We start from the raw sequence: 13,775 nt of genomic DNA, 5'->3' as shown, positions 1-13,775 counted from the left end.
TGTGTGTGTGTGTGTGTGTGTGTGTGTGTGTGTGTGTGTCGCACCACAGTGGTGAGGGATCCGTGAACAGGCCTCTTGCTTGACTACACCCGCCTTTCACTTCTCGAGAGGCGTCAGGCTTTCCTGGGTACAGAGTTGTTTAGAGTTGCCTGTGGCTTTGGTTGGAAGATGAATCCTTTCTTCTGCTGCACTGGCGGTTCCGGGAAGGAGGGTTCATTTAGAGCCTGGCTGGTACCAGTGGTGTACATCAGATCCTTACTCCTTCACCACCTGCTCGGAACTGCTACTTCAGGAGGATATGTTCCCAGGATGTGGTTCTGTTCCCCACATCGAATCACTATCATTAGACATGTCAGTCCTGGGAACATGGGAACACAAGCAGTACTTTTTCTTTTTCATTCAGGCTGAAGACGCAAAGCCAGTAAATGCATGTTTAGAATATACCATTTCCTAGCCCAACTCCCAAACTTGCTTCTGGGTCCCACAAAATAAGACCTGGGTTTGAGTTTTTAGGGAACCAGACTCAGCCTCAGTCTCAGGTGCCTGGAGAAGCTGTCTAGGCCTTTCTGTGGGGCAAGCTAGTGGGTTTCTCACTGTGGGAAAGGTATGGTTGGGGCCCCTGCCATTGAGTGTGACATCTGGAGGCATAGGGCTGATTCTCCTTGCCACCGAACCTCCCTCCCTCCGGCTGGAGTAGGTCTGGGGAGGCCCATAGGGGAGACAGTGCTTGTGCCATGGGTGCGGGACTACCAGGGTAAAGCTGCACATGATCAAGGTGAGGGGAACTCTTTAGCTTGGGCCTCGGGTCCATGCAGACCTCATGAGGATGAATTTGAAGACACAGAAATTGACTTCTTGAGGCTTGCCATAACTGGGGCCATCTTCTAAACTAACTTTCATTGGTACTTTGGATATAGCAGGTGGTTCTGGCAAAATGACGGTGTAACAGAGGGTAGGGGGAACACAAACGTTCCTGGTGAATAGACGTGATGATGGGACATGCTGGGGATCTTGAGGGGTCGGGTCAACATATGCTGGGGGAATAACGAAGGCGGCAGGAGGGGAGGGCTGAAGGTAGGCCTGCCCTGTGTGTTAGGGGGCAGTGGGGAAAAGCCCCCTGACTGAGAGGCCGCAGAGACCTCAGTGAGTTCCCCTCTGTCCTCCTGGCCCGTATGCTCATGCCATTGATTCCGCTGTCTGCTTTGGAAGCTTTCCCAAGCCTTTATAGTCTAAGGAGGCCTCAAATAAATCATGAAAACCATCCGTATGTCGCTGCATACGCGACTGTGGCCCCTGTTGTGTGGCACATCCTCTGGGGTCTCTTTCAGAGTCCGGTGGGCCCTTCATCGACCAGGTGTACGTCCTGCAAGGCTACGCGGAGGGCTGGAAGGAGGGCGCCTGGGAGGAGAAGGTGGACGAGCGGCCCTGCATTGACCCTCTGCTCTACTCACAGGACAAGCACGAGTATCACAGGTAGCGCTGGCACAGCCCACGTGGTTCCCAGAGACTGGCCTGAGGGGCCGCCCCTGGGCCCTCATGCTGTTAACATCTTTAAAGCACCTCACTAAGATACCCTTGCTTTTTTACGTTACTTTTTGTGGTACCTAGCGTTCAGTGCATGGTAATCAGGCCCTCAGCCACTTGAGCTATATCTCCCTGGTTCTTCTATGTTGAAGACTGGTCTCACTGTGTATCCCAGTATGCTCTTTGACTCCAGATCTTCCTGTCCTAGCCTCCGAAGTACTGAGCTTACTGTCATGCACCACTCCCAGCTCCCGTCACCTTTTATGTGCACTGAGCATGGCAAGGGAATGGTGGTCTTAGCCCCAAAGTCCTGGCTGTTACTTAGCACCCAGTCCATGACTGGGAAATGTTGAGTTCTGTGGGTTTCCTCATAATCATCCTCCTCTTCCTCCTCCTCCTCCCTCCTCCTCCTCCCTCCCTCCCTCCTTCCTCCTCCTCCTCCTCTTCTTCTATTTTTTTTATTTTAAGACAGGGTTTCCCTGTGTGGCTTTGGAGGCTGTCCTAGAACTAACTCCTGTAGATCAGGCTGGTCTTGAACTCACAGAGTTCGAGACCTGCCTCTGCCTCCCGAGCGTAGGGATTAAAGGTGTGCACCACCACTGCCCGGCTTTCTCATAGTTCTTACAAGAGCCCAGTTGTCCACAGTGCTAGCCTGTGAGTCGCTGAGTGAGCCAGGGTGCTGTGCTAGCAAGACTGTGCCCCTGCATGTGCACGCCCCTATCTGTTCCTGGGGGAGAGCACACAGGCTGACAGACGGGCTGGGCTCTGTTTTCCAGAGGCTGGTTTTGGGGCTATGAAGAAACTCGGGGTCTGAATGTTTCCTGCCTGTCGGTCCAGGGGTCAGCTTCCATCATCGCACCTGTGCTCTTAAAAAACACATCTGCTCGGTAAGTGCCCGCGCCTTCTGCTGCGATGGCTTTGCCCATCACCATCCCAATACCTCACCAGGCCCCTCCCTGCACTCTGGCAGTCTGTGGGAGTGGGGCTAGACTGGGAGTGGGGTAGGGGGCTGGAGGAGACTGTGTGTCCTGGAAGAAGACCCCCGGAGAGAATCCAGCCCGGGTTATCTGCTGTGCGCTGGCACTGTGGGTGTGAGAGAAGTCCTTGCTCAGTAAAGCCACTTTACCCTTATACTGTCATCCACCTCCTGTGCCCTGAGTGGCGGCTGTGGTCATTGGAGGCACTCGTGGTTTCCTTGTGCATTCCTCTTTGGGGTGCCACAGGATCCTAGGCTGGCTGGGAGTGTGGATGGGGGGCTGTGAAGAGCTGGGGATGTGTCCAGTGGAGGTGGCATGAACATTTGCAGGGCTTGGGCTTATCTGGAAGGTGGCATCCCCTGGGCTTGAGCACTGGGGCTTTGGTAGTAGTGCCTCGTGCTGTTTTAGTCCTTTCCCTCCTGAGAGTTGGGGGTCATAAAGCACGCCCTGTTTCTGGAATCAGTAGGTTGCAGTAGGTGAGGGCAGCTGCTTCTACTTCCCTTGGTAATAGGCATAAGGAAGGGGTCCACCAAGGAATGGGGTAGAGCAGACATAAGAGCCTGTGAGGTTCGTGTCCTCACAACTGGGAGGAAGCGCCTGAGTGCCATGTCCCAGGAACATGCTGCAGGTATCCTTGAAGTCACAAACCCTATCTGTCCCTTCATTTCTTCAGTGTCTCCAGCAGCTAGCTCTGGGCATCATGCTAGTCAGGGTACTCTAGGCCACACTCCTGCTTTTAGGCTCCGGGTCACCTCAAGGCCTTGATTCTGTCCACAGAGTACACTGCTTAGACTTGGCCTGGCCATAGCAGCCAGCTGCAGTGGGCCTGGACACTGCAGCTTCCCCACCACCATTGAGCTTGTTGTGACTGTCTCTGGTTACATACAGAAGCAGGTGCTCACCCATGGGAGAATAAAATCCCAATTAGGTGGAGGGACCTGGCCTTTGTTTCCTGGCTAGTGGGATTCAGCTTTAAGACTGTCTCAGGACCACGTCCTGTGTATTCTAGTGCCTGGGTTTACAAAGACCAAACAGTTCTTCTGCCCCTTTGAGACGTATGATGTTATGATCAGTTTTTTCTCTCTTTGTTGAGGGGCTAGAATGGAGCTGCGCCCAGAGGAGGGACTGAGAGTAGATGCGCTGTGATTCGGGAGCAGTGGGAGGGGTGCTGCGAGGGCAAAGGAGGTGAGACACACCTACCCATTCCAGTGTCAGAACACCCAACTCCAGGTGGGTCAATGTCCTCTTGGGCCGGATCACTGCGAGCTGTCAAGGACAGCCCCAGGATCTTGAGGTGGAGATAGCTGCTAAGCAAGGTATAGAAAATACTAGTCAATTAAATTACTATAAAATCTAAAATCTAGATGTTCAGTCAGCGCCCACTAAAAACTGAGGAGATGGGGTACAGAGAAGGCACAGTGGCAGCAGATTCCATCAGTGACTACTCCTGAATCAGCAAGTGCATGGCAGGCAGCCCACGGGGATGTGAGCACAGGCAGCTTTGTGGAAGAGCACGTGTGCCCCACCCCCAGGTCTCTACCACAGAGAGACAAGTAGCTGACTGGCACCGCCCCTGGCAGGAGAATCGGGTCACATTGCTGAGGGCTTGGCTTAAGCCTGTAGATCACACATCTGTCGTACAGCAAATCCATCCATCCATCCTCTCAGTAACACTGTCTGTCTGTCCTCACACCTGCCAAAGGCCTCCATGGCAACCCCAAGCACCGCCCTTCAGTGATTGACAACTTAGGATGTGTTCAAGCTCAAACATGGCTCAACTAAGACCATGTATGCTGCTCGCTCAACAACAGAGCATCATCAGGCTGTGAGACATTAGGCTCCATGTGAGCGAGACTGAGTGTCAGGCATGTCCCAGGAAGTATGTATGTCTGTGTGAGGGTGTCAGAATCCCTGGAGTGACAGATGGTTGTGAACTGACATGTGGGTACTGGGAATTGAACCCTGGTCCTCTGGAATAGCAGACAGTGTTCTTAACCTTTGAGCCATCTCTCCAGCCTCATGTAGGTGCACTTTTCATGGAGGTCATTTGAGCCATTGGTATAAAGCTGGTCCCCATACAGAGCCCCAGTCGCTGACATGGAGACTAAAGAGAAAGAGTCTGTGGTCTTCTTGTTTGTGTTTCTGACTGGGAATCCTTTGAAATGTTGATCTACAAAGCCCCAAGTGTAAATATTTTACCCTTATTTTCTCTGTAGAATTTCTGTTTTGGCACACAGTGAAATGTGCCAGCCTATTGTACAAAGGCTCCTGGGTTTCTCTTCCACCCTGTGTCATCTTAGTGTCATCAAGTCTTCCAGGTTCCACTGTAGAGTTTCCGTTTCCATGTCTCCCCTACAGCTGAAATCTGGGGTGAGAGGAACGGCTTTGATTACAGGCTCACTTCCCCAGTCCCCTCTCATCAGAGCAAGATGGTACTGTGAGCTTGACACATGGAGACCCACTGGGTGGCCTCTTCCTTGAGTGAGGTGACTTCCCTTGTAACAGGAGCAAGCATGTCCTTTTGCCTCATGGAACCCACAGCTCCCCTGTGTAATAAGTGACAGATCTTTGGCACACACACCAGACTCCAGCAGTGTGTTCTTTTGTGCACTGCTGGGTTTTCTGCTAATGTCCTTGGTTCCTTTCTGTCCTCTTGCTGCTAGTCACAGCTCTGCAAGGCCTTGCCGGATACTCCCATTTAAGGTTCCCAAGACCTGCACAGACTTGCGCTGTTGGGGCCCAAGGCTTTCTTTCCCTGTTGGTATTCTTGGAAAATACAAACATGAACATTTTAACTCAGAATCGTTGAGGTCTTTCTTTTCTCTCCTATTTAAATGCAGGTCTGTGATGTTGGACCGAGCCGAAAACCTGCTTCATGACCACTATGGAGGCAGAGAGTACTGGGAAGTGAGTACCTCACGGAGGCCTCTGCATGTGTTCAACAGTAACTTTCAACCTTGCTGACTGAAGCCGTGGCTGTGCCCAGTGGGCTTTCTCCACCCCACAGGGAGCTATCTGCTGTCACTGCAGGACCTGCTGTGGTACTGATGGGGCGAGCCTTGGGTGCTCCGCTGAGCGTGCAGTGCTCCATGCCGTAAACAGTGGTCTTGCTACGGGTGCCATGCAGCCCTTGACTTGTCCTCTCCACACCTGTGGGTGGCTTCACTCGTGCCTGTCTCCTTTGGTTGGGAAAGGGGACATTTTGTGCAGCGAGTCCTAACGCCATGAACCATCTCTGCTTGGAGGTGCTTGCCTAGATGATTTTGAGAACACTGACTGACCTGAGCAGCAACAGAGACACAATCATCCAGTTCGGTTCAGTTTAGGAAAAAAATGAAGCTTGAATCAGGCAAAGTAAAGCTAGGAGCTGGGTAGACACCAGGGTGATGAGGCTACATGGCATTGCTGGCCAAGGACAGTTGGTACGGGCCAGTCTTGCAGCCTAGACAGGCCCAGCTCTAGGGGGATCCCTCCCTGAAGTGGCCCTACATGGGCCTGTCCTCATCTCTGTGGGTGGCACCACTACTGCCTGAATGCTAAGGAATTAACTAGAGGCCCAGAAGCTGGCAGTGGTGCAGACAGCAAGAGGCCCATAAGGACCCAGCTGGGAGGGCCAAGGAGCCTCACCAGTGGCAGCCTGCGAAGGGAGGGGGCAGGAGGGAGATAGTGAGGTTGTGACTGCTCATCTGTCTGAAGGCCACGTGACACTCAGCTCAGCCCTGTTCGTGCAGACCCGGCGCAGCATGGTGTTTGCAAAGCACTTGCGGGCTGTGGGAGATGAATTTAGGAGCCAGCACCTCAACTCCACAGACGCCGCTGATAAGATAGCCGTGGAGGAAGACTGGACGAAGATGAAGGTACCTGTGTGGCTCTTGGCCGGGAAGGAACTAGGGATGGGCTCGGCTCCTAAGCCAGCATGTGTCCTGTGACTATTTCATTCCAGACATGAGTGACATGCGTTATCTGACCTTCAGGAGGGCTGGGGGCCCAGCTCCTCTGGGTCCTTGTCTTGATGCAGAGTTATACATGACTCATACAGTTTCTGTTTATTGAAATGGGGACATTATTGTTGACATAAAATAGGATTTCTTTCTTTTTTTTTTTTTTTTTTTTTTTTTTTTTCTTTGGTAAGTCTGCAGATTCTGCCCAGCATGGAGGCACATGCCTATGAGCCCAGTCTTCAGAGATGGAAGCAGGAAGGCTGTGGGATCCAGGCCAGCCTGGGCTATGTAGAGAAGCCCTTTCTCAAAAATAAAAATATTTAAAAGGGAGGGCAGGGGCTGGGCGGTGGTGGTGCACACCATTAATCCCAGCACTCGGGAGGCAGAGGCAGGCCTCTGTGAGTTCCAGGCTAGCCTGGAGTTCCAGGACAGGCTTCAAAGAACCCTGTCTTGAAAAGAAACAAAAAAAAAGGGGGGGGGGGGGAGGAAGTGGGTGTGGGAGGGAGGGGGACAGGGGATGGTACTTAAGCAGAAGTAGGCATTAAGGGAGAATGGTCAGCATTTCCCACGGCCTCTGCCCAGCTGAAAGGAAGCAGACCCACGCCTGCCCCAGAGCTCCTCAGTCCTTTGGTCACATGCTGTCCTTTCCTTGCTGTAAATGTGCTTTTCCCCACAATGCTGGGTTTCCTGTGTCTTTCCCTTCCGCTGGCACCTCCTCCATATCACTGGATGTTAAGATTCCACTGTACCTGTTTGGTCTGTGCTGGGATGGTCTTGCTAGAACAAAGTATTAAATAGCTTTTTTCACTTTTTCTAGTGGTTCAGTTGCTATTTTTATTTCAGTTATGACTTTTATTTGTGGTGATTGATTCCTTCGTGGTCTTCTTATCAAAACACCCATTTCCCCCAGGAGACTGTGTGAGACTCAGTTAGACCAGAAGGATACTTTCAAGGACATGTTTGTCCCTCCACCTCCCAAGACACCCAGGAGAGCTCTCCACATCTTCTCCTCACATCCCTGTCTCTTGCAGGTCAAACTGGGCTCCGCGCTCGGTGGCCCCTACCTAGGAGTTCACCTGAGAAGAAAGGACTTCATTTGGGGCCACAGGGAAGATGTGCCCAGCCTAGAGGGTGCCGTGAAGAAGATCCGAAGCCTCATGAAGACTCACCAGCTGGACAAGGTGTTCGTGGCCACAGACGCCATCAGGAAGGGTAGGCAGTTCTAAGGCCAGACTTTGTTAGGCCTCTTCCCCTGGTTGAATGCTGGGTAGTGTAGGCATTCATTGTGACCCTGGACAGTGCACCTGTTCCTTCTGTGGGGTCAGCAGCCTCTCCTTTGCCTCGCAGAGCAGGAAGAACTGAGGAAGCTGCTACCAGAAATGGTGAGGTTTGAGCCCACGTGGGAGGAGCTGGAGCTGTACAAAGACGGAGGCATCGCCATCATCGATCAATGGATCTGTGCGCATGCCAGGTGCCTGCCCCCTTGCTCTCCGGGGGGCTCCGGCTCCTTTCTGAGGTTCCTGTTGCCCCAGTACTCAGCAGCTGAGCAGGTGGCTGTGGCTGACCACCTTCTCTGGCCCCGTTTTGCTCTCTAAACTGTAACACCAGGCCAGTCTCCTTGGGCTGCTGTGCACAGTGGGTGTGGGCCCTTCAGTTCTCCCATGCACACACTGTCCATGGTGTACACCCAGACCTCTTCCGCTCCTTCTGTCCTTGGTGTTTGTTGTATAGCCAGGTAGAGGTCTAGCATATGTAGTGGAGAGAAGGGGGTGTCTGCAAGGCAGAGTGGGTGCTAAAGCGTTCGATGACCCATGAAGGTGCCAGCGCTGAGGGTGTCAGAACCTCGTGTGTGTGTGTGTGTGTGTGTGTGTTGTGGTGTGTTGTGTGTGGTGTGTGTGTGTGTGTGTGTGTGTGTGTGATAAATCCATTGCTGGCCCCAGCTAACCTCTCATTACTCTGCAGGTTTTTTATTGGCACCTCAGTTTCCACATTCTCTTTTCGGATTCATGAAGAGAGAGAGATCTTGGGGTTGGACCCCAAGACAACATACAACCGGTTTTGTGGAGACCAGGAGAAAGCATGTGAGCAGCCCACACACTGGAAGATTGCATACTGAGGGCCACCGCTCCACCACCCACCAGTCACTCGGTCACAGGGTCCCAGAGGAGGCAGCACACCTAAAGCCCGAATTCCTTTTTGTTCATGGCTGACATCACAAATGTGTCTTCTGTCAGGACTTGAGAACCCATGTCCCCATCACACATGTCACATGTGTGCCAGTCCAGAAGTGTGAGGAATATTTGTCAGTCCTGACAGGCCTTCCAACCACTTTGCCGAGCAAGCTGAGGATGGCCATGAGTGGCAACACCCTCAGGTGTGGATCCTGAGATGTTGGTCTGACTCTGTCTACTGAGATTGTCTCACACATGGCCAATGTGAGCAGGTGCCAGGTTTTGCCTCACCCTCTCCCTGTGCGGTGCCCCAGCTAATTTCCTCCTGACGTGGACAGCTCAGGCACTGTTCTCACCAGAGTGCTGGGAACCTCAGGACAGCCCTTGAGTTGCCAGTGACTCCTTCACCTCACTTCACCCAGACTCATTGCACCCTGCTGAGAAACAGAATTGAGAAGTGACAGAAATGACCTTCAAAAGGCCACATCTGAGACACCACTGCTTTATGAAACCCTTTCCTAGGCCTCATGCTGCACCATGGGAGGCGGAGTCAGCACAGCCTTGGCCAGGGCAGTCCAGTTCCCTTGACCTGGTACACCGCCTTCCCCAGTGCCATGCACTGAGCAGCCCCCACTCAGCTACTGCCCAGGTCTCCTTCCCAAGCACCAAGGTAGACCCTGAGCACAGACAAGGTCCTGTGGCTCACTCAGCTGATCAGGTAGAATCACGTATTTATTCTTTTCCATTTGTACATCCAAGTGTATTAATAAAATACTTTTTCAAGAAAGCTGTAATGGTGGAAACGGTGCCTTTTAAGTGCTGTGCTCTGCTCCCTTAAGTCAGGAGCTGTGCCATGTAGACTACAACTGTGCCTTTTGGAGGAATGAGGGCTCGTGTGTGTCACCTGGCCGTGTGTAGCATCTGCAGAAGGCAAACTAGTCAGGTGTGACAGGATAGAGCAGTGTGTCCTGGAGCCTGGGGTTTGGTTCTGGCCATGGGAACCAGCACAACCTTGTCACTGTCCACTACAACCTGGTTCTCTTTGTTGGACTGTCCGATAGGACTGTTGGGAGGGAGCACTCTCCAACTCTAGTTCATCTGATGGAAACAGTAGCGGCTGCAGCAAGGAAAGATGAGAGCCAGGACAGAGCCTCCTGCTCTATAGTGACAGCCAGTGACAAGAACCTAGGGGCGCAAGCTGGGGCAATGGAGTGCTCTGCTGGGCCAGGTCATCTCAGGGTGGTGTGAGAACCATGTGCCATGTAGCAAAGGATCTAAGCTGACCACATGGGGCTCTGATGGAGAGCAACTAGGAGGTTCCGTGTGGCCTGCGTCAAACATGGGTTTATCCGTTGATTTAAGTGAAGAACAATGGAATTGGTCGGTTTCTGAGCCAGGGGACACAGCAGTGCCTGGGGCTGTGGGCAGCAGCCTCTCTGGGAAAAGCTGGGCAGCCTTGTGAGGTTTTGAACCAGTCTACTGGTAGCCTGACTGGTTGCTGTGACAGCCATTTGTCACGGGAATATTGATGAGCCTGCAGCTCAGTTCCATACAAAGTTAGGTTGCAGTTCACCCTGAACAGGGACAGTTCTAAAGCCAGTTAGCCAGAAGACCTGGGAGCCAGCCATGTCCAAGAGACCCCAGGGCCAGAAGTCCACAGCTGAGAGCTGATGGGGCCATTTGGGACAGTGTAGTTTTACTGGGGCTGGGGATACTAACACTTGCAACTCAGACGGATGTGAACCGCAGTGGCTGCTTGTGCTGACGTACATGCCACAGCTCCCCCTCTGTCCCAGCTGTCACTGCCAGGGTGCCCCTTTTGCCAGGGACTTCTTAACAGTGGAGCCTGACCTCCAAGTCCCACTGGTACAGATGACACTAACAAGGCAGGCATGGCTGGTGTCCTCTTCACCATCACATGGGCTGGACACGCAGACATGTCCTGTTGGGCACTAGTTTACACTCAGCCCTCACGTTTTATACAACTTGCTGTGTGTACTTTCAGTGAATCAGCTGTGACAGCTTACAACCCGCCCATCATCCATGTTTCCTTGCTCTCAGATGTGGCAAGATGAACAAACACAACAGCCATACTGGCCTGAGCTGTTACCTCAGTCAGGTTAGGGGGTCCTGTATGGACTCTGTGACTTCTGAATCCATACTGTGTCTGGGAGCCTGTGCCCTAAGCTGTCTGTCACCAGCCAGCAGTCTCCAGGCACTGACCATGTATCCAGCATTTGATGACCTCAGCCCAGCCACTGCCTGGAGAGACAATAAGGATCCTGGTACACTGTACCCTACATGCAGCAGGAGGCAAGGCTTCCTGCCCCAAATAAATAGGGCAATGCTGAGGATAAGTTGGACCCAGGAAGCTGAGTTCCACTTAAAAGGCACAAGCTGAGAGAAAGGCCAGTGGTCAGAAAGACAACAGGGCCACATGGTCTTTGGTGCCACCTGTAGTCACACCTGGAGCCTGCTCTGAACAGCAGGACACTGCAGACAAATGGAGGAACCCACAATGCACCAGCACCAGCAGTGCCATCCAAGCAGGCATCACAGCATAGACCAGCCCACTGGGGGTCTCTGTGCAGAGACCATGCAGATGACAAGTAGCCATCCTTGGTGAAACCACAGGGCAATTTGTTCCAAGGCAGCAGCTAATTGGGACACCTACGACTATAAATCAGCCACACACACTGCCCAGAGCATCTGGGACTGTGGCTTCACAGCCCCTGAGGAACTGTGCTCATCCATTTTGAGAAGAGGTTTATTTAGCTCACAGCTTAAATGTCATGGTGCCAGCTCTATGAGGCCCCAGCCTTGGCTGCAATAGCTCATGGGAGCTAGCCATGCTCAAGTAAATAGGATCATACCACCACACAGAGGCTGGGAGTTGGGAGGGACTGCGCTATGGCTCTCAGAACCCTCTCAGAGGGTGACAGAGGCTCCTTAGAGTTGCCTAACCCTTCTGTGAACAACACTGAAAATGGAGGACCTACCAGTTGGACCTAACTCTAAATATTCCACCACTTCCCAGGGCACTGTCAACTCCACAGCAAAGGGCACTGGGAGTGAGGCCATGCCCAACCACATCAAGAGCTAAACTTAACACTGTCCTCAGCTCCACCTCAGACAGAGCCACCGCCCTCATGGTTCCAGAAGGAGACACGACAAGACCTTGGGGGCTATGTCCATCTTCTACTTGGGTCATCCATTCCCTCATCAGTGCTGCCAGCTTTTAAAGGAGGACTTGGCAGGGAAGGGACACAGTATACTCGGTCACAGAACCAAGACAAGGCCCAGAGCAACAGGGAACCAACAGGGACTCCAAATGGAGTGTGACAGATGAAAGACAAGAACCTCAAACAAAAATTACACCTGAAGCTGGAGCTCCAAGATCATGGAATGTAGTACCACCCCCTCGATGCAGTCCTTAGGTTGTATGTGGCATCTCCATCCCCGCAGAGCCATCCCTGTGTCCAGTCTCCTTCATGAGGACATAGTGGTGTTGGATTTGGCTTGCCTTGGTGACCTCAATTTACCTTAGTCAGTTCCGTAACAGCCCCGTTTCCTAATAGAAACATGTGTAGACACACTAGTGGTTAGAGTTTGAGAAAGCACTGAGCCCTGATCCCTCACGTGGCCTACTGATGTGATGACTCCTGACTCCAGAAGTCAGGGATGACCCCAGATAGCCTACTCAGAGCCAGCTCGTCCTGGAGGACAGAGTAAACTGGGCCTGGAGCCTGCATGGTAGGAGAGTCACTGAAGTAGTTTGGTCATGCATGGCAAGTCTGTAACAGGACATGTACCAAAGCAGAACAAAGATTTCTGAGACCTTCTGCCCAGAGCTGGGCTGACAATTAAAGCCACTGCTCTCACTCCCCATCTACCCTCAGTGGGGCACACTGGGAGGACAGGGGTCTGTGGGGAAAGCTGAACTGGCATGAACCTGGCTGCTTCTCTTCAGAAGCAAGCCAAGGCAGTGTGAATTCAATGACCTGGTTGCCAGCGTCGGGGAGAAGTGGGCAGGAAACACATTTGGGGACTGTAGTGAATCACACCTTGCTTGGTTCCAGTGCCATCTGTCTCTGCTGTGCAGCTACTTCTCCTTGCTGCCACATCAGCTAACTAATGGAGGCTGGAGGCTGCGATAAATGGCCTGTGACAGATTCAACCCTTGGCTCTTAGGAGAAGGCCTTTTCAGGACAAAGAAGGGCTCACTGATCTTGTAGATGGCTGTCCTCATGCTACACAGAGGGCAGGCCTGCAGAACAGGTGGCACCACCAGCTCTCCCCCCCTCAAAAGGAACTCAAGAGCCCTGCAACCCCTTGGGGTCGGGGGCAGCAGCACCTTCAATCTGTCCCCTCTAGAACATACACCTGCCTGCTCCTCATTTTTATTTTCTAATTATTTGGGAACCTAACATCATGTGTCCGGTCACGCTCATCTCCAATCTTTCCATGTCCTGTCCTTCCCCTGTGACCCCCCCCCCAAAAAAAAAACAAGCCCATTTTCTGTTGTCCATATATTCACTGGAGTATGGTCAAATTCCTACTGGCAATCCCTCAAGGATGAGTCTTTCTTTGCCTGCATCCACCTCAGAAGCCATCAGCTGAGGAAAGCCATTTGGTGGACAGAGCTGGATGGCGCTAGCTCTCCTGCACACAGACCACTGCCTGCACTGCGGCTCTCCTGTGAGAGATGGGGATAGCGCTCCCGCACCCACAGACATTAGCTTGGCTTCAGATGGCAGTCCCGACCACAGGCACTGCATGGATTTCGGTGGTAACACGGGCTGCAGACATTGACAAGGCCCTTGGCTATATTAGGATCACTAACCCAATCATGGCTGTCAGTGGCTGTATGGATCATGAGCCTCAAAATGGTCTCAGGTGGTTACACATATCACTCACACAGTGCAGACACACCCACAGCACTGCAGGAAGTGAACGATTGCAACAGACCTAAGGAAACCTTGATGGCCATGTCTGCAAAAGTAACAGAGGGTGCCGAAGCAGGCCACCTCCAGAATTGAAAATATAATGGGACATTAGCAATTCAAACAGCCAAACAGAAAATTTAGTACCTAAGGATAACTGGTCAGCTGAGGATGCCACAGGGTACAACACAGAAAGTCAAAGGCAGAGATGCAAGAAAG

The 13,775-nt window shown here is 52.4% G+C and overlaps 1 protein-coding gene across 2 annotated transcripts in view; it reads left to right on the top strand.

The window, feature by feature from the left end:
* Positions 1-9,407, top strand: part of Pofut2 (protein O-fucosyltransferase 2) — an 11,256-nt gene extending 1,849 nt beyond the window's left edge. The window contains exons 3-9 of one of the 2 annotated variants that reach the window (XR_003481003.2): positions 1,329-1,473; positions 2,301-2,411; positions 5,342-5,408; positions 6,233-6,358; positions 7,474-7,654; positions 7,795-7,913; positions 8,405-8,543. Coding sequence is in view for 1 of the 2 variants with exons in the window: in XM_027394291.2 (XP_027250092.1) it covers positions 1,329-1,473; positions 2,301-2,411; positions 5,342-5,408; positions 6,233-6,358; positions 7,474-7,654; positions 7,790-7,913; positions 8,405-8,558 (908 nt within the window). In the remaining variant the exon portion in view is untranslated. Of the gene's footprint in view, positions 1-1,328; positions 1,474-2,300; positions 2,412-5,341; positions 5,409-6,232; positions 6,359-7,473; positions 7,655-7,789; positions 7,914-8,404 lie in introns of both variants that reach the window. The other variant, XM_027394291.2, reaches the window with a different exon arrangement.
* Positions 9,408-13,775: the final 4,368 nt, after the last annotated feature.

The sequence above is a fragment of the Cricetulus griseus genome (assembly GCF_003668045.3).
Source record: "Cricetulus griseus strain 17A/GY chromosome 1 unlocalized genomic scaffold, alternate assembly CriGri-PICRH-1.0 chr1_0, whole genome shotgun sequence".
Lineage (NCBI taxonomy): Eukaryota > Metazoa > Chordata > Mammalia > Rodentia > Cricetidae > Cricetulus > Cricetulus griseus.
This window is presented reverse-complemented; position numbering and strand designations above follow the sequence as displayed.